Below are 22,733 nucleotides of genomic sequence, written 5' to 3'. Positions count from 1 at the left end.
CCTCTTTCCCCCTCCCGAATCCTATTCCAACTAGGAAAGGGGGGAATCCTACTCCCGGTGGGAGTAGGACTCCTCCCGGCGCGTCCTCCTCCTGGCCAGCCGCCCCCCCCCCCCTTGATCCTTTATATACGGGGGCAGGGGGCACCCCTAGACACACAAGTTGATCCACGTGATCATATTCTTAGCCGTGTGAGGTGCCCCCTTCCACCATAGTCCTCGATAATATTGTAGCAGTGCTTAGGCGAAGCCCTGCGACGGTAGTACATCAAGATCGTCACCACGCCATCGTGCTGACAGAACTCTTCCCCGACACTTTGCTGGATCGGAGTCCGGGGATCGTCATCGAGCTGAACGTGTGCTAGAACTCGGAGGTGCCGTAGTTTCGGTGCTTGATCGGTCGGGACGTGAAAACGTACGACTACATCAACCGCGTTGTGCTAACGCTTCCGCTGTCGGTCTACAAGGGTACGTAGATCACACTCTCCCCTCTCGTTGCTATGCATCACCATGATCTTGCGTGTGCGTAGAAATTTTTTGAAATTACTACGTTCCCCAACAGTGGCATCCGAGCCAGGTTTTTATGTGTTGATGTTATATGCACGAGTAGAACACAAGTGAGTTGTGGGCAATATAAGTCATACTGCTTACCAGCATATCATACTTTGGTTCGGCGGTATTGTTGGACGAAGCGGCCCGGACCGACATTACGCGTACGCTTACGCGAGACCGGTTCTCCCGACGTGCTTTGCACATAGGTGGCTAGCGGGTGAAAGTTTCTCCAACTTTAGTTGAACCGAGTGTGGCTACGCCCGGTCCTTGCGAAGGTTAAAACAGCACCAACTTGACAAACTATCGTTGTGGTTTTGATGCGTAGGTAAGATTGGTTCTTGCTTAAGCCCGTAGCAGCCACGTAAAACTTGCAACAACAAAGTAGAGGACGTCTAACTTGTTTTTGCAGGGCATGTTGTGATGTGATATGGTCAAGACATGATGCTAAATTTTATTGTATGATATGATCATGTTTTGTAACCGAGTTATCGGCAACTGGCAGGAGCCATATGGTTGTCGCTTTATTGTATGAAATGCAATCGCGCTGTAATGCTTTACTTTATCACTAAGCGGAAGCGATAGTCGTGGAAGCATAAGATTGGCGAGATGACAACGATGCTACGATGGAGATCAAGGTGTCGCGCCGGTGACGATGGTGATCACGACGGTGCTTCGAAGATGGAGATCACAAGCACAAGATGATGATGGCCATATCATATCACTTATATTGATTGCATGTGATGTTTATCTTTTATGCATCTTATCTTGCTTTGATTGACGGTAGCATTATAAGATGATCTCTCACTAATTATCAAGAAGTGTTCTCCCTGAGTATGCACCATTGCGAAAGTTCTTCGTGCTGAGACACCACGTGATGATCGGGTGTGATAGGCTCTACGTTCAAATACAACGGGAGCAAAACAATTGCACACGCGGAATACTCAGGTTATACTTGACGAGCCAAGCATATACAGATATGGCCTAGGAACACGGAGACCGAAAGGTCGAGCGTGAATCATATAGTAGATATGATCAACATAGCGATGTTCACCAATGAAACTACTCCATCTCACGTGATGATCGGACATGGTTTAGTTGATTTGGATCACGTAATCACTTAGAGGATTAGAGGGATGTCTATCTAAGTGGGAGTTCTTTAAGTAATATGATTAATTGAACCTAAATTTATCATGAACTTAGTACCTGATAGTATCTTGCTTATTTATGTTTGATTGTAGATAGATGGCCCGTGTTGTTGTTCCGTTGAATTTTAATGCGTTCCTTGAGAAAGCAAAGTTGAAAGATGATGGTAGCAATTACACGGACTGGGTCCGTAACTTGAGGATTATCCTCATTGCTGCACAGAAGAATTACGTCCTGGAAGCACCGCTGGGTGCCAGGCCTGCTGCTGGAGCAACACCAGATGTTATGAACGTCTGGCAGAGCAAAGCTGGTGACTACTCGATAGTTCAGTGTGCCATGCTTTACGGCTTAGAATCGGGACTTCAACGACGTTTTGAACGTCATGGAGCATATGAGATGTTCCAGGAGTTGAAGTTAATATTTCAAGCAAATGCCCGGATTGAGAGATATGAAGTCTCCAATAAGTTCTATAGCTGTAAGATGGAGGAGAACAGTTCTGTCAGTGAGCATATACTCAAAATGTCTGGGTATAATAATCACTTAATTCAATTGGGAGTTAATCTTCCAGATGATTGCGTCATTGACGGAATTCTCCAATCACTGCCACCAAGCTACAAGAGCTTCGTGATGAACTATAATATGCAAGGGATGAATAAGACTATTCCCGAGCTCTTCGCAATGCTGAAAGCTGCGGAGGTAGAAATCAAGAAGGAGCATCAAGTGTTGATGGTCAACAAGACCACTAGTTTCAAGAAAAAGGGCAAAGGGAAGAAGAAGGGGAACTTTAAAAAGAACAGCAAGCAAGTTGCTACTCAAGAGAAGAAACCCAAACCTAGACCTAAGCCTGAAACTGAGTGCTTCTACTGCAAGCAGACTGGTCACTGGAAGCGGAACTGCCCCAAGTATTTGGCGGATAAGAAGGATGGCAAGGTGAACAAAGGTATATGTGATATACATGTTATTGATGTGTACCTTACTAATGCTCGCAGTAGCACCTGGGTATTTGATACTGGTTCTGTTGCTAATATTTGCAACTCGAAACAGGGACTACGGATTAAGCAAAGATTGGCTAAGGACGAGGTGACGATGCGCGTGGGAAATGGTTCCAAAGTCGATGTGATCGCAGTCGGCACGCTACCTCTACATCTACCTTCGGGATTAGTATTAGACCTAAATAATTGTTATTTGGTGCCAGCGTTAAGCATGAACATTATATCTGGATCTTGTTTGATGCGAGATGGTTATTCATTTAAATCAGAGAATAATGGTTGTTCTATTTACATGAGTAATATCTTTTATTGTCATGCACCCTTAAAGAGTGGTCTATTCTTATTAAATCTCGATAGTAGTGACACACATATTCATAGTGTTGAAGCCAAAAGATGCAGAGTTGATAATGATAGTGCAACTTATTTGTGGCACTGCCGTTTGGGTCATATCGGTATAAAGCGCATGAAGAAACTCCATACTGATGGGCTTTTGGAACCACTTGATTATGAATCACTTGGTACTTGCGAACCGTGCCTTATGGGTAAGATGACAAAAACACCGTTCTCCGGTACTATGGAGAGAGCAACAGATTTGTTGGAAATCATACATACAGATGTATGTGGTCCGATGAATGTTGAGGCTCGTGGCGGATATCGTTATTTTCTCACCTTCACAGATGACTTAAGCAGATATGGGTATATCTACTTAATGAAACACAAGTCTGAAACGTTTGAAAAGTTCAAAGAATTTTAGAGTGAAGTTGAAAATCATCGTAACAAGAAAATAAAATTCCTACGATCTGATCGTGGAGGAGAATATTTGAGTTACGAGTTTGGTGTACATTTGAAACAATGTGGAATAGTTTCGCAACTCACGCCACCCGGAACACCACAGTGTAATGGTGTGTCCGAACGTCGTAATCGTACTTTACTAGATATGGTGCGATCTATGATGTCTCTTACTGATTTACCGCTATCGTTTTGGGGATACGCTCTAGAGATGGCCGCATTCACGTTAAATAGGGCACCATCAAAATCCGTTGAGACGACGCCTTATGAACTGTGGTTTGGCAAGAAACCAAAGTTGTCGTTTCTGAAAGTTTGGGGCTGCGATGCTTATGTGAAAAAGCTTCAACCTGATAAGCTCGAACCCAAATCGGAGAAATGTATCTTCATAGGATATCCAAAGGAAAATATTGGATACACCTTCTATCACAGATCCGAAGGCAAGACTTTTGTTGCTAAATTCGGAAACTTTCTGGAGAAGGAATTTCTCTCGAAAGAAGTGAGTGGGAGGAAAGTAGAACTTGACGAGGTAACTGTACCTACTCCCTTATTGGAAAGTAGTACATCACAGAAACCTGTTTCTGTGACACCTACACCAATTAGTGAGGAAGCTAATGATAATGATCATGAAACTTCAGAACAAGATACTACTGAACCTCGTAGATCAACCAGAGTGAGATCCGCGCCAGAGTGGTACGGTAATCCTGTTCTGGAAGTCATGCTACTAGATCATGATGAACCTACGAACTATGAAGAAGCGATGGTGAGCCCAGATTCCGCAAAATGGCTTGAAGCCATGAAATCTGAGATGGGATCCATGTATGAGAACAAAGTATGGACTTTGGTTGACTTGCCCAATGATCGGCAAGCAATTGAGAATAAATGGATCTTCAAGAAGAAGACTGACGCTGACGGTAATATTACTTTCTACAAAGCTCGACTTGTCGCAAAAGGTTTTCGGCAAGTTCAAGGGATTGACTACGATGAGACCTTCTCACTCGTAGCGATGCTTAAGTCTGTCCGAATCATGTTAGCAATTGCCGCATTTTATGATTATGAAATTTGGCAGATGGATGTCAAAACTGCATTCCTGAATGGATTTCTGGAAGAAGAGTTGTATATGATGCAACCAGACGGTTTTGTCGATCCAAAGGGAGCTAACAAAGTGTGCAAGCTCCAGCGATCCATTTATGGACTGGTGCAAGCCTCTCGGAGCTGGAATAAATGCTTTGATAGTGTGATCAAAGCATTTGGTTTTATACAGACTTTTGGAGAAGCCTGTATTTACAAGAAAGTGAGTGGGAGCTCTGTAGCATTTCTGATATTATATGTGGATGACATATTACTAATTGGAAATGATATAGAATTTCTGGATAGCATAAAGGGATACTTGAATAAGAGTTTTTCAATGAAAGACCTCGGTGAAGCTGCTTACATATTAGGCATTAAGATCTATAGAGATAGATCAAGACGCTTAATTGGACTTCCACAAAGCACATACCTTGACAAAGTTTTGAAGAAGTTCAAAATGGATCAAGCAAAGAAAGGGTTCTTGCCTGTGTTATAAGGTGTGAAGTTGAGTAAGACTCAATGCCCTACCACTGCAGAAGATAGAGAGAAAATGAAAGATGTTCCCTATGCTTCAGCCATAGGCTCTATCATGTATGCAATGCTGTGTACCAGACCTGATGTGTGCCTTGCTATAAGTCTAGCAGGGAGGTACCAAAGTAATCCAGGAGTGGATCACTGGACAGCGGTCAAGAACATCCTAAAATACCTGAAAAGGACTAAGGATATGTTTCTCGTTTATGGAGGTGACAAAGAGCTCATCGTAAATGGTTACGTTGATGCGAGCTTTGACACTGATCCGGACGATTCTAAATCGCAAACCGGATACGTGTTTACATTAAACGGTGGAGCTGTCAGTTGGTGCAGTTCTAAACAAAGCGTCGTGGCGGGATCTACGTGTGAAGCGGAATACATAGCTGCTTCGGAAGCAGCAAATGAAGGAGTCTGGATGAAGGAGTTCATATCCGATCTAGGTGTCATACCTAGTGCATCGGGTCCAATGAAAATCTTTTGTGACAATACTGGTGCAATTGCCTTGGCAAAGGAATCCAGATTTCACAAGAGAACCAAGCACATCAAGAGACGCTTCAATTCCATCCGGGATCTAGTCCAGGTGGGAGACATAGAGATTTGCAAGATACATACGGATCTGAATGTAGCAGACCCGTTGACTAAGCCTCTTCCACGAGCAAAACATGATCAGCACCAAGGCTCCATGGGTGTTAGAATCATTACTATGTAATCTAGATTATTGACTCTAGTGCAAGTAGGAGACTGAAGGAAATATGCCCTAGAGGCAATAATAAAGTTATTATTTATTTCCTTATATCATGATAAATGTTTATTATTCATGCTAGAATTGTATTAACCGGAAACGTAATACATGTGTGAATACATAGACAAACAGAGTGTCACTAGTATGCCTCTACTTGACTAGCTCGTTAATCAAAGATGGTTATGTTTCCTAACCATAGACAAAGAGTTGTTATTTGATTAACGGGATCACATCATTAGGTGAATGATCTGATTGACATGACCCATTCCATTAGCTTAGCACACGATCATTTAGTATGTTGCTATTGCTTTCTTCATGACTTATACATGTTCCTATGACTATGAGATTATGCAACTCCCGTTTGCCGGAGGAACACTTTGTGTGCTACCAAACGTCACAACGTAACTGGGTGATTATAAAGGTGCTCTACAGGTGTCTCCAAAGGTACATGTTGGGTTGGCGTATTTCGAGATTAGGATTTGTCACTCCGATTGTCGGAGAGGTATCTCTGGGCCCTCTCGGTAATGCACATCACATAAGCCTTGCAAGCATTGCAACTAATGAGTTAGTTGTGAGATGATGTATTACGGAACAAGTAAAGAGACTTGCCGGTAACGAGATTGAACTAGGTATTGAGATACCGACGATCGAATCTCGGGCAAGTAACATACCGATGACAAAGGGAACAACGTATGTTGTTATGCGGTCTGACCGATAAAAGATCTTTGTAGAATATGTAGGAGCCAATATGAGCATCCAGGTTCCGCTATTGGTTATTGACCGGAGACGTGTCTCGGTCATGTCTACATTGTTCTTGAACCCGTAGGGTCCGCACGCTTAAGGTTTCGATGATAGTTATATTATGAGTTTATGCATTTTGATGTAGCGAAGTTTGTTCGGAGTCCCGAATGTGATCATGGACATGAAGAGGAGTCTTGAAATGGTCGAGACATAAATATTGATATATTAGAAGCCTATATTTGGATATCGGAAGTGTTCCGGGTGAAATCGGGATTTTACCGAAGTACTGGGAGGTTACCGGAACCCCCCGGGAGGTATATGGGCCTTAGTGGGCTTTAGTGGAAGAGAGGAGAGGTGGCCAGGGCTGGGCCGCGCGCCCCTCCCCCCCCTAGTCCGAATAGGACAAGGAGAAGGGGGCGGCGCCCCCCTTCCTTCTCTCTCTCCTCTTTCCCCCTCCCGAATCCTATTCCAACTAGGAAAGGGGGGAATCCTACTCCCGGTGGGAGTAGGACTCCTCCCGGCGCGTCCTCCTCCTGGCCAGCCGCACCCCCCCCCCTTGATCCTTTATATACGGGGGCAGGGGGCACCCCTAGACACACAAGTTGATCCACGTGATCATATTCTTAGCCGTGTGCGGTGCCCCCTTCCACCATAGTCCTCGATAATATTGTAGCGGTGCTTAGGCGAAGCCCTGCGACAGTAGTACATCAAGATCGTCACCACGCCGTCGTGCTGACAGAACTCTTCCCCAACACTTTGCTGGATCGGAGTCCGAGGATCGTCATCGAGCTGAACGTGTGCTAGAACTCGGAGGTGCCGTAGTTTCAGTGCTTGATCGATCGGGCCGTGAAGACGTACGACTACATCAACCGCGTTGTCCAAACGCTTCCGCTGTCGGTCTACAAGGGTACGTAGATCACACTCTCCCCTCTCGTTGCTATGCATCACCATGATCTTGCGTGTGCATAGGAATTTTTTTGAAATTACTACGTTCCCCAACAAGCCCTGCAATATATATCCAATAGGTTTGAAACCTCTTCTGCTCCATCAACACTCGCCTTGAAAAACAGCAGGCTATCATCCGCGAATAAAAGGTGGTTCACCGACAGAGCCGATGGTGCCACCTTGATGCCGCTGAGCTGGGATGATTCATTCTAAGACTTTAACAGGCACGAAAGGCCCTCTGTTGCCAACAAGAATAGGTATGGAGAGATAGGATCTCCCTGTCGAATACCTCGAGAAGGGTTAAAACCCTCCAAAATGTTGCCATTAAAAAGAATAGAAAAGGAAACTATTTTGACCATGTTCATGACAATCGTGATCCAAGGTTCCGCAAAACCCAGCTTCCTCATGATGGCTTCCAGATAATTCCACTCAACCCTGTCATAAGCCTTCATCATATCCAGTTTGAGTGCACAATGACTATTGCCCTTCGATTTGCTCCTCTTCATGAAATGTAAACACTCATAGGCAGAGATTATATTGTCAGTAATCAACCTGCCCGGAACGAATGCAGATTGCTCCTCTGAAATAATCTCAGGCAATATAACTTTCAAACGGTTTGACAAGACCTTCGATGCTATCTTGTAGAATACGTTGCATAAGCTTATAGGACGGAACTGCGACAATAAGGTAGGGTTTGTTACCTTCGGTATTAGTACCAGCAACGTGTCGTTAACACATTCAGGGCTCTCCTCCCCCCTCACAATACCGAGTACTGCCCTCGTGACAGCTGCTCCACACGTGTCCCAATAGCGCTGGAAGAAGTGCGCAGGAAAGCCATCCGGCCCCGGGGCCTTAGTGGGAAACATTTGGAAAAGAGCATTCCTGACCTCCTCTTCCGTGTATGGGGCAAGAATTTGGTCGTTCATGGCTGTTGTCACTTTGATTGGGACGTGTTGGAGTACCTCCTCCATGTCTTGTACCCCCTCTAAGCAATATAAATTTTTGTAGTACTCCAAAGCTAGAGTCTACATCTCCGTGAGGTCCTCCGTAACTTGCCCATCTTGTTTTTGCAACGATTTGATTAAATTTTTCCTCCTCCGCATAGACGCTCTTAGATGAAAAAAGTGTGTGTTGCAATCGCCCTCCGATAACCACTGAACACGAGATCTCTGACGCCACATGAGTTCTTCCCGGAGATAGAGTTCGATCAACCTGTCATTAATCTTGATCTCTGCATGACTCGGTCCTGACCTGTGTGGGTCATTCCTGAATTTCTCCAATTCTTTCTTAAGCCTTCTAATTTCTCCTTTAACACTACCAAAAGACGTCTTGCTCCATTCCCCCAGATTATTTGATAGAGCAGCTAGGTTAGCTCGTACCTCCACAGCAGTCAGATTGGGGCCATTCACCTCCCATGCATTCTGGACGGCAGAGATCAAACCGGGGTGGGTGTCCCACATGCACTCATATTTAAACCTCGCCTCGGTCCTTCTTCCAGCAGGTGGAGTGAGATGCAACAGGATCGACGAGTGGTCAGATGTTGCCGCGATGAGATGCTCAACAGCGGCCAGCGGAAATTGTGCACACCACTCGGTCGAACCGAATGTTCTATCTGTTGGGGAACGTAGTAATTTCAAAAAAATTCCTACACACACGCAAGATCATGGTGATGCATAGCAACGAGAGGGGAGAGTGTTGTCTACGTACCCTCGTAGACCGGAAGCGGAAGCGTTAGCACAATGCGGTTGATGTAGTCGTACGTCTTCACGGCCCGACCGATCAAGCACCGAAACTACGGCACCTCCGAGTTCTAGCACACGTTCAACTCGATGACGATCCCCGGACTCCGATCCAGCAAAGTGTCGGGGAAGAGTTCCGTCAGCACGACGGCGTGGTGACGATCTTGATGTTCTACCGTCGCAGGGCTTCGCCTAAGCACCGCTACAATATTATCGAGGATTATGGTGGAGGGGGGCACCGCACACGGCTAAGAGAACGATCACGAAGATCAACTTGTGTGTCTAGAGGTGCCCCCCTGCCCCTGTATATAAAGGAGCAAGGGGGGAGGCCGGCCGGCCCTTGAGGCGCGCCAAGGAGGGGGGAGTCCTCCTCCTAGTAGGAGTAGGACTCCCCTTTCCTAGTCCAACTAGGAAGAGGGAAGGGGGAAGGAAAGAGAGGGAGAGGGAGAGGGAAAGAGGGGCCGCGCCCCCCTCCCCTAGTCCAATTCGGACTCCCCATGGGAGGGGGCGCGCCACCTCCTGGGCTGCTGCCCTCTCTCTCCCCTCAGGCCCACTAAGGCCCAATACTTCCCCGGGGGGTTCCGGTAACCCTTCCGGCACTCCGGTTTTCTCCGAAATCACCCAAAACACTTCCGGTGTCCGAATATAGCCGTCCAATGTATCGATCTTTATGTATCGACCATTTTGAGACTCCTCGTCATGTTCGTGATCATATCCGGGACTCCGAACAATCTTCGGTACATCAAAATATATAAACTCATAATGGAACTGTCATCGTAACGTTAAGTGTGCGGATCCTGCGGGTTCGAGAACAATGTAGACATGACCGAGACACGTCTCCGGTCAATAACCAATAGCGGAACCTGCATGCTCATATTGGCTCCCACATATTCTACGAAGATCTTTTATCGGTCAGACCGCATAACAACATACGTTGTTCCCTTTGTCATCGGTATGTTACTTGCCCGAGATTTGATCATCGGTATCTCAATACCTAGTTCAATCTCGTTACCGGCAAGTCTCTTTACTCGTTCTGTAATACATCATCCCGCAACTAACTTATTAGTTGCAATGCTTGCAAGGCTTATGTGATGTGCATTACCGAGAGGGCCCAGAGATACCTCTCCGACAATCGGAGTGACAAATCCTAATCTCGAAATACACCAACCCAACAAGTACCTTCGGAGACACCTGTAGAGCACCTTTATAATCACCCAGTTACGTTGTGACGTTTGGTAGCACACAAAGTGTTCCTCCGGTAAACGGGAGTTGCATAATCTCATAGTCATAGGAACATGTATAAGTCATGAAGAAAGCAATGGCAACAAACTAAACGATCAAGTGCTAAGCTAACGAAAAGGGTCAAGTCAATCACATCATTCTCCTAATGATGTGATCCCGTTAATCAAATGACAACTCATGTCTATGGTTAGGAAACATAACCATCTTTGATCAACGAGCTAGCCAAGTAGAGGCATACTGGTGACACTTTGTTTGTCTATGTATTCACACATGTATTATGTTTCCGGTTAATACAATTCTAGCATGAATAATAAACATTTATCATGATATAAGGAAATAAATAATAACTTTATTATTGCCTCTAGGGCATATTTCCTTCACTATCCAGTCTAACTCTAGTAAAAGATCCGCCTGCCACTTTCTTTTCAAAAGTCCACTTGCGACCTTGAAAACCTAAGTCAACCAAGCCACATACGTCCACCGCATCCCGGAAGCCTTGCAACTGCGTTTGGCTCCTTGTGCCAATGCCATCATACTCATCATGGCGTAGTACCTCGTTAAAATCTCCTATACATGCCCATGGCAGGTTCTGGAGCGCTGCCAGATTCTTCATTGTGTCCCATGTTCGTTGTCGGAGATGTGTTTGAGCTTCACCATAAAAGCATGACAACCTCCACGGGTCACCACCAAGTTCAGAAACTTTCATGTCAATATGATACTGCGAGTAACCCAAATTCTCCAACTTTATTTCATTATTCCAATACATCACTAAACCTCCACTCCTACCGGAGGAGTCAACAAAAAAAGAGTTATCAAAACCAAGAGTACTCTTTAAGTTTTCAGCTCTAACCCCACTAATCTGGGTTTCCACTAAGCAAAGCACTCGAGGGGCAAACTTTATCGCGAGTTCACGTAGCTCTTGAACTGTCGGGGCGTTGCCTATCCCGCGACAGTTCCAGCATAGCAGATTCATTATGCTCGGCGGTCCTCCCCGAAGGAGGCCGCCGATTTTGCTTCGTTGATCTTCCCTGCTGCTGTGTTTTTCTTCAGACCTGCGATAATTTGCTTCTCAGACTGCTGGATGGTTTTGGTCCTCTTGGGGTCTTGCTTCGGTGGCGGGCTCATAGGGGTTGCATCACCGCTAGATTTTCCTGCCACAACCAGCTCCATACCCGAAGATCCCAGCTGGCTAGTGGGTTCCACAACCTGCTGCGATGATCGCTTCCGGTTGGAATCAGAGGGCTCCATATCAGAAGCATGCTGCTCCTCTAGATCCTCGGCTCCCTCCCCTGAAACTCCATCGGGCGGGCCGCCTTGGGCTTGTGGTTTTTGGTTTCTGTTACGACGGCGGGTGCCCCAGGCAGTGGTCGCCGGTGCTCTCAGGTTCTTGTAAGTCAGCGCCGATGGGGGTTGGACTCATCCCCGTGCTCCTTGAACTCGTGACCCATCATGCCACAGACTTGGCACCAGTCTGGTAAATACTCGTACTTTACCGCAAAGATCACCCTCTCTCCTCCACGGATCAGAGAGATCGCTTTTTGAGAGGGTTTCTCACATCAAGGCGAACCCTAACTCTGTAGAAGTTCCCTTCAAAGTCAAAAGAAGATGGCTCAGAATCCACGAACTCGCCAATCTTAGCCGCAAGAGCCTTGACTTTCCCATGATAACCAATCGGCAGATCAATGATTCGAACCCAGATCTCAAACTTGAAGAGCTCGATCTCAGTTGGCTTCGTGAATCCATCATATGGGGCAATGATAACCAGGTTTCCCCGGAAGTGCCACGGTCCCCCTTGTGTAACTCTCTCCCAATCACCCAGGCAGTTAAACTGCATCTGGAAGAGATTTTCCTCTAGGGTTTTGATTTTCACCGGTCTAGCGAGGTCCCAGGCTGTTCTCATGTTGCGGAAGAACCAATAAGTGCTAAACCCTTTGTCCATATGGACTCTGACCAAGATCATCCAGCGGAGATCCACCTCCGCCGGGGCGTCATCTTCCTCAAAAACGACGTCATCGAGGTCATCTTCCTTCAGGGCCAGCTCTTTCATCATCTCCTCCAACTTGTCATTTCCTTTTAATCCAGAAGCCGCCGGATCGCCATGATTTGCCATGGTTTCGTGAAGCAGATAGATCGATCCCCGCGACCGGAAACCGTCCGGGAGATGTAAGCCTTCACGCTCCTGCGAGCGAAGGCCGAAAACCAAACGGGGCAGACGAGGCTATCCCTAGATCGGCCGGTGAACAGGTCTCTGATCCAGCAAAGGGCGGAGGATAAAGCAGGTCTCAACGATCACCAGCGGCGACAAGAGGAAAAGAAACCCTAATGGGATTGATATAGCCTTTGGGGAGAGATCCTAGTTGATGCTTATTGGCATCAAATAGATTAGCCTACGCTGAAGGTAGGCCTAATGCGTCGGCCCACTCTAGTGAGCTCACTTGGTCATTTTTTCCTGTGGTTTTCTAGTCTGTTCATCTAAAAAAGAACCGGAAGATGGATATTTCATGAAGGTAAATTCTGAAAATTAAAATAATTATATATTTAATCCACCATGTACTCAAATATTTTTCAACATTTATTTAGAAAAATGTTCATCATATATTAAAAAATGTTCATTGTATATTATAATAATGTTCAATGTATATTTAAAATATGTTCACCGTGTTTGAAGAAATATTCACTGTGTAATTAAAAATGGTCATAGTATTTTTTTAAATGTTCAGTATATATTTAAAATGTCTCTTCGCATTTGACAAAACTTGACCGTATAAAAAGAGTTTTATGTATAAACAAATAGATTTACAAAAAAACATAAATGGGAATGGAAAATATATGAAACAAAAGAAGAAGAAAACATTAAAAATAAAAAAATAAACTAGGAAAAGAAATAACCGTAAAAACATGGCAAATCAAAAATAGTAATAACTATTAAATCTGAAATGCATGAAGAAACAAAAAAAATCAACACGAAATAAAACAGTCGACACATTGGTCGCCCCGTCTGAAGGGCGGCTCTTAGCGTAGCAATAAATATATTGCTGGAGCCTCCACATGGTGAGCGTTGGACGCTTCTCCCACAAGAACATTTTTTTATGTTTTGTTTTTAGTTGTTTTAATTTTTTGTATTTTGATTTCATTATTTTTCCTGGGTTTTTCATGGAGCACAGGCATGTGCTTCACGCGGGAGCATAGTTTATCCTTCACATTGAGAGTATGAGTTAGTACTAGGTGAAAATATGTGTTAGTTCATGATGGAAGCACATGTGTGCTTCCAGCGGGGGCACGGATTTCCTAGTGGGTGGAAGCACGAATGATTTATATTGGAAGCATACGTTAGTGTAGTTGAGAGCACGAATGTTAGTAATAGTTGGAAGCACTTCAAGCACAAAAGTTGAGGAGCACAAGTTACTACTAGGTGGAAGCACGGTTCAGTTCGCGTTGGCAACACATGTTAGTTTAGTTGGGATCACAAATTTCCTCCAAAAATATTTCGTCAAAACCAATCAACCTCGGATCTCTTTTGATAATCTCGACACGAGGAATACAATAGTGATATAGGTTTATAATTCGGACTCACGGTTCACGAGATATTTCATTTTTTTAACAAATCTAGAAAGAAAAAAACATACATTGAACCTCATATCCCTGATGGCAACAAATGACACACATGCATTATGCCACTTCTCATCATCAGAGTAGTTCAAGGTAATCTTTGCAGAGGATACCATTTAATTAGTGATTTCGTGTAAAATTTTGCTAAAAAAACATTTGGCTGTGAAATTCAGCACAACAACATTCCAAAATTATTAAAAGGAGCACATTTGGTTGTAGACCATGTTTTAAAAGACTTATCCTTACAAATATTGGACTTTATTAAACAAAACTCCAAAAACTAAACAGGAAGCAATGAAACATTGCTGCATTTCCTTCAGCATGCACAGACGTTGAGTTCCGTGCATTACGCCAAGCTCACATCAGCAGCGTACATGGTGTGTGCCTGCAGTTGTAGACAAGACGTACGGGCTGACTTCATTGAAGTGCTTGGAGTGTACGAGTTGACAACACTGAAAGCGCCCTCCACCGCGCTCGGAAGCTTGCGCGCACGTAACAGTACCACAGTGCTTACCGTCGGCATGTGAAAACGATCCGCGTGCGCGCGTACATGCATGGGGAAATGCATATTTCCTGATAGGTTGGGTGCAAATTGTAATTCCGTTCCTCATCGTGAAAAGGACTGTTTGGCAACAAACCAACATAAAAAGTTCACACCATCCCTCGAAACATACAACGGTTGGTTGCGTTCATATTAAAAACTGAGAACCGTTCGGCGATATTCTGCGGTGTCAGTCGTGCTTAGTTTTGTTCTTCGTAGTTCTTCGCCAGATTTGGAATTGCGTTGTCTGGTCATAGACGTCTGAGTTCTGGCACGGATTTTCATACATCTTCACGCCGGCTCTGCAATGTGTGTTCAGTTGACAATCGCCTACAACAAAATCGGAGTCGTTTGCTCAGAATTTGGGGATGACGATGACGTCTCTAGGGGAGGAGTGATGACGATGACTCCTGTGTGTTGTCTTGATAAGGCCCTCCTTGGAGTGGTGTGCGTGGGGTATCTTATGTGTGCCGCTCAACGGTGTGATGGTTTTCGTCAGGTTTTCCATGACTAACTAGGCAATCTGGTTTTGGCTCGGTTTCACTAATTAACTGCAAAACTCTTTTCTTCTTAATAAATGCAGGATAACTGTCATTTCGAGAAAAAAAATTGAGAACTCTTCGCGGAAATTTTCATGAAAACAATCATGCGTGCAGAAAAAGAACATAAAATGCAGTTTATTTATACCGGTTATTTATTTATTTTGCAAATGCTTATTTTGTAAACTGTATAAATAAATGTATACAATTCAGCACAACAACATTCCAAAATTATAAATAAATAAACTATATAAATAAACATTTGCAAAGGAAACATAAGAAGAACGTTCACAAGTTACATAATTTGGTTAGCAACTACTCCCTCTGTTTTTAAATACAAGTCTTTTTAGAGATTTCAAATACGGATGTATATAGACATATTTTAGAATGTATATGCATTCAGTTTACTCCGTACATACGTAGTCCCTCGTTGAACCCCTAAAAAGACTTATATTTATGAACGAAGGGATTATGAACGTTTGCAAAATAAATAAATAAATAAATATGGTACAACTTATGTAACTTGGTGAATAGTCTTCTTATGTTTTTTTTCACGGATACAGATGGTCATCCTTTTGTACAAAATTTACAGTGCCAAGTTGTTGTCCATTTTTTTCAGTGAAAAAAGTTGCTCTCCATTTCATACATGCAGGAGTTTTTGCATTTAAAAAACTTCAAAAATATATTTGGCTTCATTATTTAAGGATCCGAATATCAAGCGAGCGTCAGATTTTTAGGCATGGCAAATCAAACATTTTCATGGTAATTTATATTCACCGAGGATTGCAAGTTTAGTTGGCGAGCATGGCAAATCCGTCTCAATTTATTTTATGGCAGGAAATGGATGTCCTTGCAAACTAAAGTTCTCATCCTCGTGCCAGTATAAATTGCCATGAATTTTTTTTGATTTGTCATGCCTAAAAGTCTCACGTAAGGTTTTAGCATTTCTGTTATTTAAATCGAGTTCACATGTAGCATGTGTTAAGCCAAGCATTTTCCCTAGTACCTCGCATAAATCACCACGGAATGAAAACATCCAGTAACATTTACTTGCATGAATTTCACCTTAAACCTTAAAATGAATCTCAATTTTCGGCAACTAGTTTTATCTTTTAAAACCACAAATTGTGGTTGAACTCTACTGAGAACCAACCATTGGATGGATGGTTCGAATGCTGGTCATAGCCTCGGCCTATCATGTATCAAACTTCAGGCATTGTTTAAAAAATCAAACCGGTGAGGTTGTCTGTTCGGGTTATTACTGGTCAGACCGCTAGTGCATCGGTTCATTTGTGACAAAAATGTAATATTTAAGATATTTTTTTAAACATTGACCTCACATGAAATGAATACACTTAAAAATGATGTAAACCACTGTTGTTTTTCATTTCAAAAAGTGTTATTAGCCCAGCTGGTTATTGGGCCTTTACCATGCCTTGCCTGAAGGTTAGGTGTTTGATTCCTTGTTGATGCATCTTGTTTTGAATATATTTTTCTACTAAAAGACTGGCACACCTAACAAAACTGGGCAAGGCACTGGTCAAGGTTTTTTCCTGTCGGTTCAGTCCGATTTGAGAAACTATGACTTCAGGTATGATACTCTATTTTATTTCCTAAAGCGGAATATCATTCAATGGCTAATGTCCTTTATGTCGATAGTAATGCATATGTGGTAATTTCATCAATTTGACAGGTCCATCGCTTTGATTTTAAGTAGGCCTTATGGCAGTGTGAATGGGTATGTCGTCTGTGAGTGTGGTGTAATCGTGTGCATGTGTGCCTAAGTTGTAACCAATATTTCTAGGAATATATTAAACACCAGTATTATCCAAATTTATTGAACATTTATCTCCTTCATTGCCAATGAGCTACTCCTACCTATGATTTTTTTTCTTGGAAGAAGGCTTTTCAGGCTGAAAGTGTTGTTCTCAGCTCGAGCTCGTATGAGCTCGGTACGAATAGTAAATCCGAATTAAAAGAACTCAAATATTTTTGAAACAAATTGGTTAACTTTGAAAAATGCTTTGTATGCTTTAAAGTTTCATAAGGGGATGACATCCGTGGAAGTCGTGGCAAACAAATATACAAAATGCTTTGAAAAACAACATTTTGAAGCATCGATTTTTTTGCCATGTCTTTCACGAATTATCCCATGATGAAACTTTACAAGCAATCAAAGCATTTGTCAATGTTTGCTAAATAAAATTACTTTTGAGGGATTCTACTGTTCACCGAGCTCAGATAATCTGCACATGCTTTAATGATCAAGCTTAAGCGCTGCTGCTGGGGAAGCAAAGCTTGCAAGAAATCCAACCAGCCGCCAAAAGGCGGCGGGAGATGATAAGGTCGCACCAAAACACAGAGCACGACATCTCCTAGGAAAAAAAAAAACAGAGCACGACACTGTTGATCGATGCATCAGTCTGTCACAGAAATGCAGACCAATCATGCATAAGTTGCATCCAAAAGAGAGTTAGTGGAGGAACATGTCACTGCTGATGCCAAGTAGTGAGTACAAGTATCAGTGCTCAAACTAGTTTGAAGTCTCCAGCAGGCAAAAGCGAAAGGCAGTTCAATTCATCTCGATCTCATCAGAAAATAAAAAGGCAATTGATCTCACGGCCAGGATCCTCTCCTAGGTTCGCAGCTTGACCAATCGGCGCCGGTCGTTCGGGTCCTGGGGAAACTAAACTAATTGCGGAACCCGCACGAGTGGGCCTGGCCTGCCTTATCTGGTCTCCGACGTCATTGCACCACGTGGGGCCACGCCAGGTTGACCGGACGACCGTCGCCGGCGACCGGCGACCGCAGCTTTGACCTCCCAGCTGGCGCCAAGGCCCAAGGACCAAAGCTACTACACGTGACACCTCTTGCGCCCGGGCCGGTTCGCTGGCTGCGGACCTGCGGCCACTACCATTGCACGTTTACAAGGAGATTTTTACGCAGTCAACTGAACAAAGCCCTCCTTAAATGCCAAGCAAGTATGGTTTACTTGCAATGTTCATTTGTAGAGTATCTATTTTTGCATGTCTGAGACAACGGAATTTTCATTCAATTGGAACTTCTCAGAAGAAATAATCTGCGTCATGTGTGTAAGAAAAATATAACTTCAAGTAAATATGGCATATATGAAAAACAAAAGGACAACCGAGATCAATTGCTATGTGGAGTAACATTTCCGAATTCAAAGGCTACACAATTATGCGGATTAGCTTTGTAAATTGCGGTTCCATGCGGCACACTTCTTTTAGTAATTGATTAGGGTACATCTAGATGTGCCTTAATTATTGCACGTCTAAGTGACCCAAGTAAGTATAGAAAGAAAAAGAAAAAAAATATCCACACAAATCTTCAGATAAGATCAATGATATATGATTTATATGTGAAATATTTATGACACGTCTAGATGTGCTTTAGAAAAACTGATTGATTAGCTAGTGTAAATGAAAGAACACCCAGAATCAATCCCAGCTGGTGTTCAGTGTTCTATAGTTGGTTTCGAATATCAAGCATGGTGTGATGCATCCATGCATGCCACACTCATGAAACCGCGGATTATACATTAGAACCATTAGCTAGGTCTCCTTACCTAGAGAAAGGCGGCAGTCGTATCAAGGTGAGCTTATCTAGGCATCCTGTAGCTATGGATAAGCAAGCCAAGTTGTGTTTACATATATTACGAAGACCAGACTTGTCATCTCGATCAAGTCCTTAGCTTGGCCCAAACTCCAAATTAAAGTGTGCAATGAAGTACGTGGTGGAATCTCTCCAATTCACCGACTCCTTATCACACCATTGACTGTTTTTTGTCCTCCCTTCTCAAGTCATGAAGCCATTGGAGAGGCGTACTACAAAAGATGCACAACAAGCTAAAGGCATTGTGCACTTGCACAACAAAGTACATAGACTATAACTAATTCCGACTTATTCATGCGTCTTTGAATCACATGAATGGAAAACGTCGTCACAACACAATGGGTTCCTACAAGATCAACAGACAAGAATTTGGCATAAGATGCCTTTGGATGGTGCACTAGAAATATACACAAGAATCCTTTAGCTATGGATAAGCTAGCCAGGTTTACTATCCAAGCATTAAAGGATCCATTTCTACATGTGGATGTTCTTTCATGCTGTTCTGGCCGGGTCAGCTTATGTGGATAAGATGCTAACTACTTGAATACATCTACCGATGTAGAGGCCGGGGTTTCCCCTTTTTTGAAAAAACATGAGGATATTCGCCGATCAGGTGATGAACATTCCTTGAGTAAATAGTCATGCCTCATCCATAAATTTCACATTTTGCGAGCCAGAGTAGGACCTCCAAGATTTCAATACTAACTAATTTTGGTTCATTCTTGCCATTTTGGATGACATGACTAGAAATATACGAATAGGGAAAATCCAAACTTGAGAGGTCAAGGAGTAATATCTGTAGAAATTATTGGAGAGAGAGAGAGAGAGAGAGAGTATCGCATTTCAATCTTTGGTATCTCATCTCCAAAAGTGTGATATTTTTATTTGAATTCGCTTGGAAAATTAACAAGTTTCTATACAGTGTCCAGAATAATTTTAACAAGGTTAAGTATATATCCCAACGTCACAACTGTTTGATTTTTTCTGAAATCTCAACCACCTAAAATTGCATATGATCATTTAGCCTAAAATATTAGTATCATGCTTTTTTTTTGGAAAATCTAACTGCAATTCCTGTTGTGTGTGTTATGTACTAAATGACCTCAGTGTAACGATGGCTCGATGAAATCCAAAGGTTGGGAAAGGTAAAGGGGATTTAAAGTGTACCTTGGTCACCGTGCCAAAAATAATACACATTACATGAAGGAACGTAGGGAGTTTTTGTTAGCAAGGACGGATTTAAAATAAGTTAAAGCAACTTTTAAACACATAATCACATTAAGTAAGCTTCGACGCAATATATCGTCCATGCGTATAGTTCCCTTCTGAATTTGATTTCTCTAGGTTTCAGTTTTTGTTAGTACTGTATGGGAGTATAAAATACTCCCTCCGTCCCACAAAAAGAACCACTGTAATTCGCATGATTACTAGGTTAGGTTTTTCATGTAAGATTTACTTTTACATATAAGTACAGAAACAATACAAATCTTCTAGCCATGTAGAAGAATTAAAGAAGATGTTTAATATGCACATTTTTGCATACTATGTAGCCCTAATAAACTAGTGATCACTCTATGAACGCGAATTAGTTTCCTCTCAAATTTCCTTTCATGCACCCTCTCTTGTCAAATTTCAATTTTGTTGAGCTCAGTTTGGCGCTCTAGTTAAGTTCATCGTCAGCAGTAAATGTCCTCTAGGCTCCACAAGTTGTCGTCGAAATTTCCGAACTCAAAGTCCGGGATATCGGTGGCGGCGAGGAGCTCCGACCAGCTCCCGCTGAGGCTGTCGCCGTGGATGACGTACTGATCGCCGCCTATGGCCCCACCCTCGCGGCCGGCGCACTGCATCATCGAGCCATCAACGTTCGCCGTGGCAGTGGCAGCGCCCCACGCTGGGAAATGGGCTCCGTGCGACGTCTCCGCCGGTGACAGAGAAGACCGGAGCGTGCTCGAGGTGTCAGGGCTCATGGTCACCGCCACCTTCCGGCTCGGCCCCCCGCTGCTCGCGTGATCGAAGCAGTGGTACTGTGATGCACCGGCCGGCGAGCTCATCGCCCTTGTCAGCGCCGGAACACCCACGCCTGCAGCGGCGGCGGCGGCGGAGGAGGAGCTTTCGGCCTGGATGCGCTCGAGGAGGCGCGGCATCCAGACTTGCCTGACGACGTCGCGGAAGCGGTCGCTGTTGACGTCGCAGTGGAGCTGCTTGGCGTGCTTCTGCACCCTGGTCCGCCAGTAGTTCTTGACCTCGTTGTCCGTCCTCCCCGGGAGGCGCTGCGCGATCTTGGACCACCGGTTGCCCCACCGGGAGTGCAGGTCCAGGATCAGCAGCTGCTCCTCCGGCGTGATGTTGCCGCGCCGGACGTCGGGGCGGAGGTAGTTCAGCCACCGGAGCCGGCAGCTCTTCCCAGTGCGCCTCAGGCCTACACGTGCCAAAACCAGGCCCATATCAGCGAAAAAGAACATGAGGAGGGACCTCAGCGGATAATGAGCTGCAAGTGATCAGTGCACATAGCTTAGCTACACGCTAGGTACGGCAACGAAAAGCGCTAGCTCATCTTATCTCTTGCGACGTGATCGATCAGAAAGAGCTCTAAATTAAAGCAGATGTGACATGCATGATCTTGCCACTAGATTGCTAGCTAGCTCTCAGTTGCATACATAATTAACTGATTAAGTAGTAAGTACCTGCGCATCGAGCGAGCGAGTTCCAGCGCCCCTCGCCGTGCTTGGAGATGTAGTCGACGAGGAGCATGTCCTCCTCCGCCGTCCACGGGCCCCTCTTCAGGTCGCCCTCGTCCTCGCTTGCCGTCGCCACTGCCATGGCCGCCTCTGTCGTCACCGCCGAAAAACCGGCCGGGCTCATCGGCAGCGCCTCCATGCCCATGCAGGCCTTGTAGTACTCCTTGTCCATGTCCATGAGCAAGGTCGAACTCGCTCAATCAAGCTTCAGGAAGACGTACGCGAGTGGTGGCCAAATCTTGGTGGTGGCTAGCTATACGAGTAGTAGTGATTGACCGGCAGGCTGTAGCTTGAGGAGAGTGAGACAGGGAAGATGGATCGATGGGTTTATATAGGGACCGATGAATATCGAGAGAGAGCCGACGACTAATGGCGACTGTGGTTCAGGCCGAAATGAGCTTAAGGATTTGGACTGGTAAAGCCTAAAGTGGAGGAGGGGGGGCGCGCGCGTGCGTGTCGCCAGATTAAACAACTCAAGCGGATTAAGAAAACAACGTGTCTGATTCCGGTCCACCTTTGACCGCTGACCAGCCCACGCAACGGCGGAGCCAGCTGGCAGTAATTCTTCTTCTCCATCCTTCTGCTCCGGAGAGTGAGCTTTGCCTTCTTATTTCTAGATCATTCTTCGGCTTCGGCACAGCCGTTCCCAACACAGCCACCGCAAAATTGTCTTTCCCCACGGCCACAAGTACGTGCTATGCAAAACACTACTTCCATTTCGGCAAGGTAAACTATTTATAATTATTGGTAAATAATATTTTAAAATATATAATGATACTAATATCATATATCTATAAGCTACTAATTTCAAAACAAGTCAACTATTTCTTTTTTAGAGCACCAGATCATCAAATATTCCTTTTGCATGAAATTTGACATGAGCACATACACAACATAAACATGTGCCCAAAAAAACATAGTGATGATTTTAGGTAGAGCACAAGAATTTATGTGCGCATTAGATCGAAATATGGCTCTCTTCCTTTTCTAACGACAACATAGTACGAAAGTGAGCTAGTCGCCAGAGCTCCCGCCAAACATGTTTCTTTTCTGAGGAACGGACCAATATGGTGTGCCGTCGCTGCTTCCTCCATCACCAGAGCTACCTAGTCATTGTTGACACAGATGGGTGGTCGTTAAGGTCATGGTCCTGACAGACCAACACCCTGGAGTAGAAACCCTCAAAGGCGTT

General features: G+C 44.3%; 1 protein-coding gene across 1 annotated transcript; it reads right to left on the bottom strand.

Moving 5' to 3' along the window:
- Positions 1-20,241: 20,241 nt before the first annotated feature.
- LOC125556405 (transcription factor MYB2-like) lies at positions 20,242-21,910 on the bottom strand. Its single transcript, XM_048719173.1, has 2 exons — positions 21,488-21,910; positions 20,242-21,222 (listed from the first exon to the last, which is right to left on the bottom strand). The coding sequence occupies exons 1-2, from the start codon at positions 21,717-21,719 to the stop codon at positions 20,480-20,482; spliced, it is 975 nt and encodes a 324-aa protein (XP_048575130.1). The 5' UTR covers positions 21,720-21,910; the 3' UTR covers positions 20,242-20,479.
- Between the last annotated feature and the right edge of the window lie 823 nt (positions 21,911-22,733).

The sequence above is a fragment of the Triticum urartu genome, chromosome 1 (assembly GCF_003073215.2).
Source record: "Triticum urartu cultivar G1812 chromosome 1, Tu2.1, whole genome shotgun sequence".
Taxonomy (NCBI): Eukaryota; Viridiplantae; Streptophyta; class Magnoliopsida; order Poales; family Poaceae; genus Triticum; species Triticum urartu.
The sequence above is the reverse complement of the archived record's forward strand: the minus strand, read 5'-3'. Positions and strand labels throughout refer to the sequence as shown.

Excerpts from the sequence above, each read along its gene's own strand:
- LOC125556405 (XM_048719173.1), bottom strand. The coding sequence starts at position 21,719 with ATGGACATGGACAAGGAGTACTACAAGGCCTGCATGGGCATGGAGGCG. Across the intron at positions 21,223-21,487 it reads CTCGCTCGCTCGATGCGCAG|GCCTGAGGCGCACTGGGAAG; the intron begins GTACTTACTACT and ends TGGCACGTGTAG.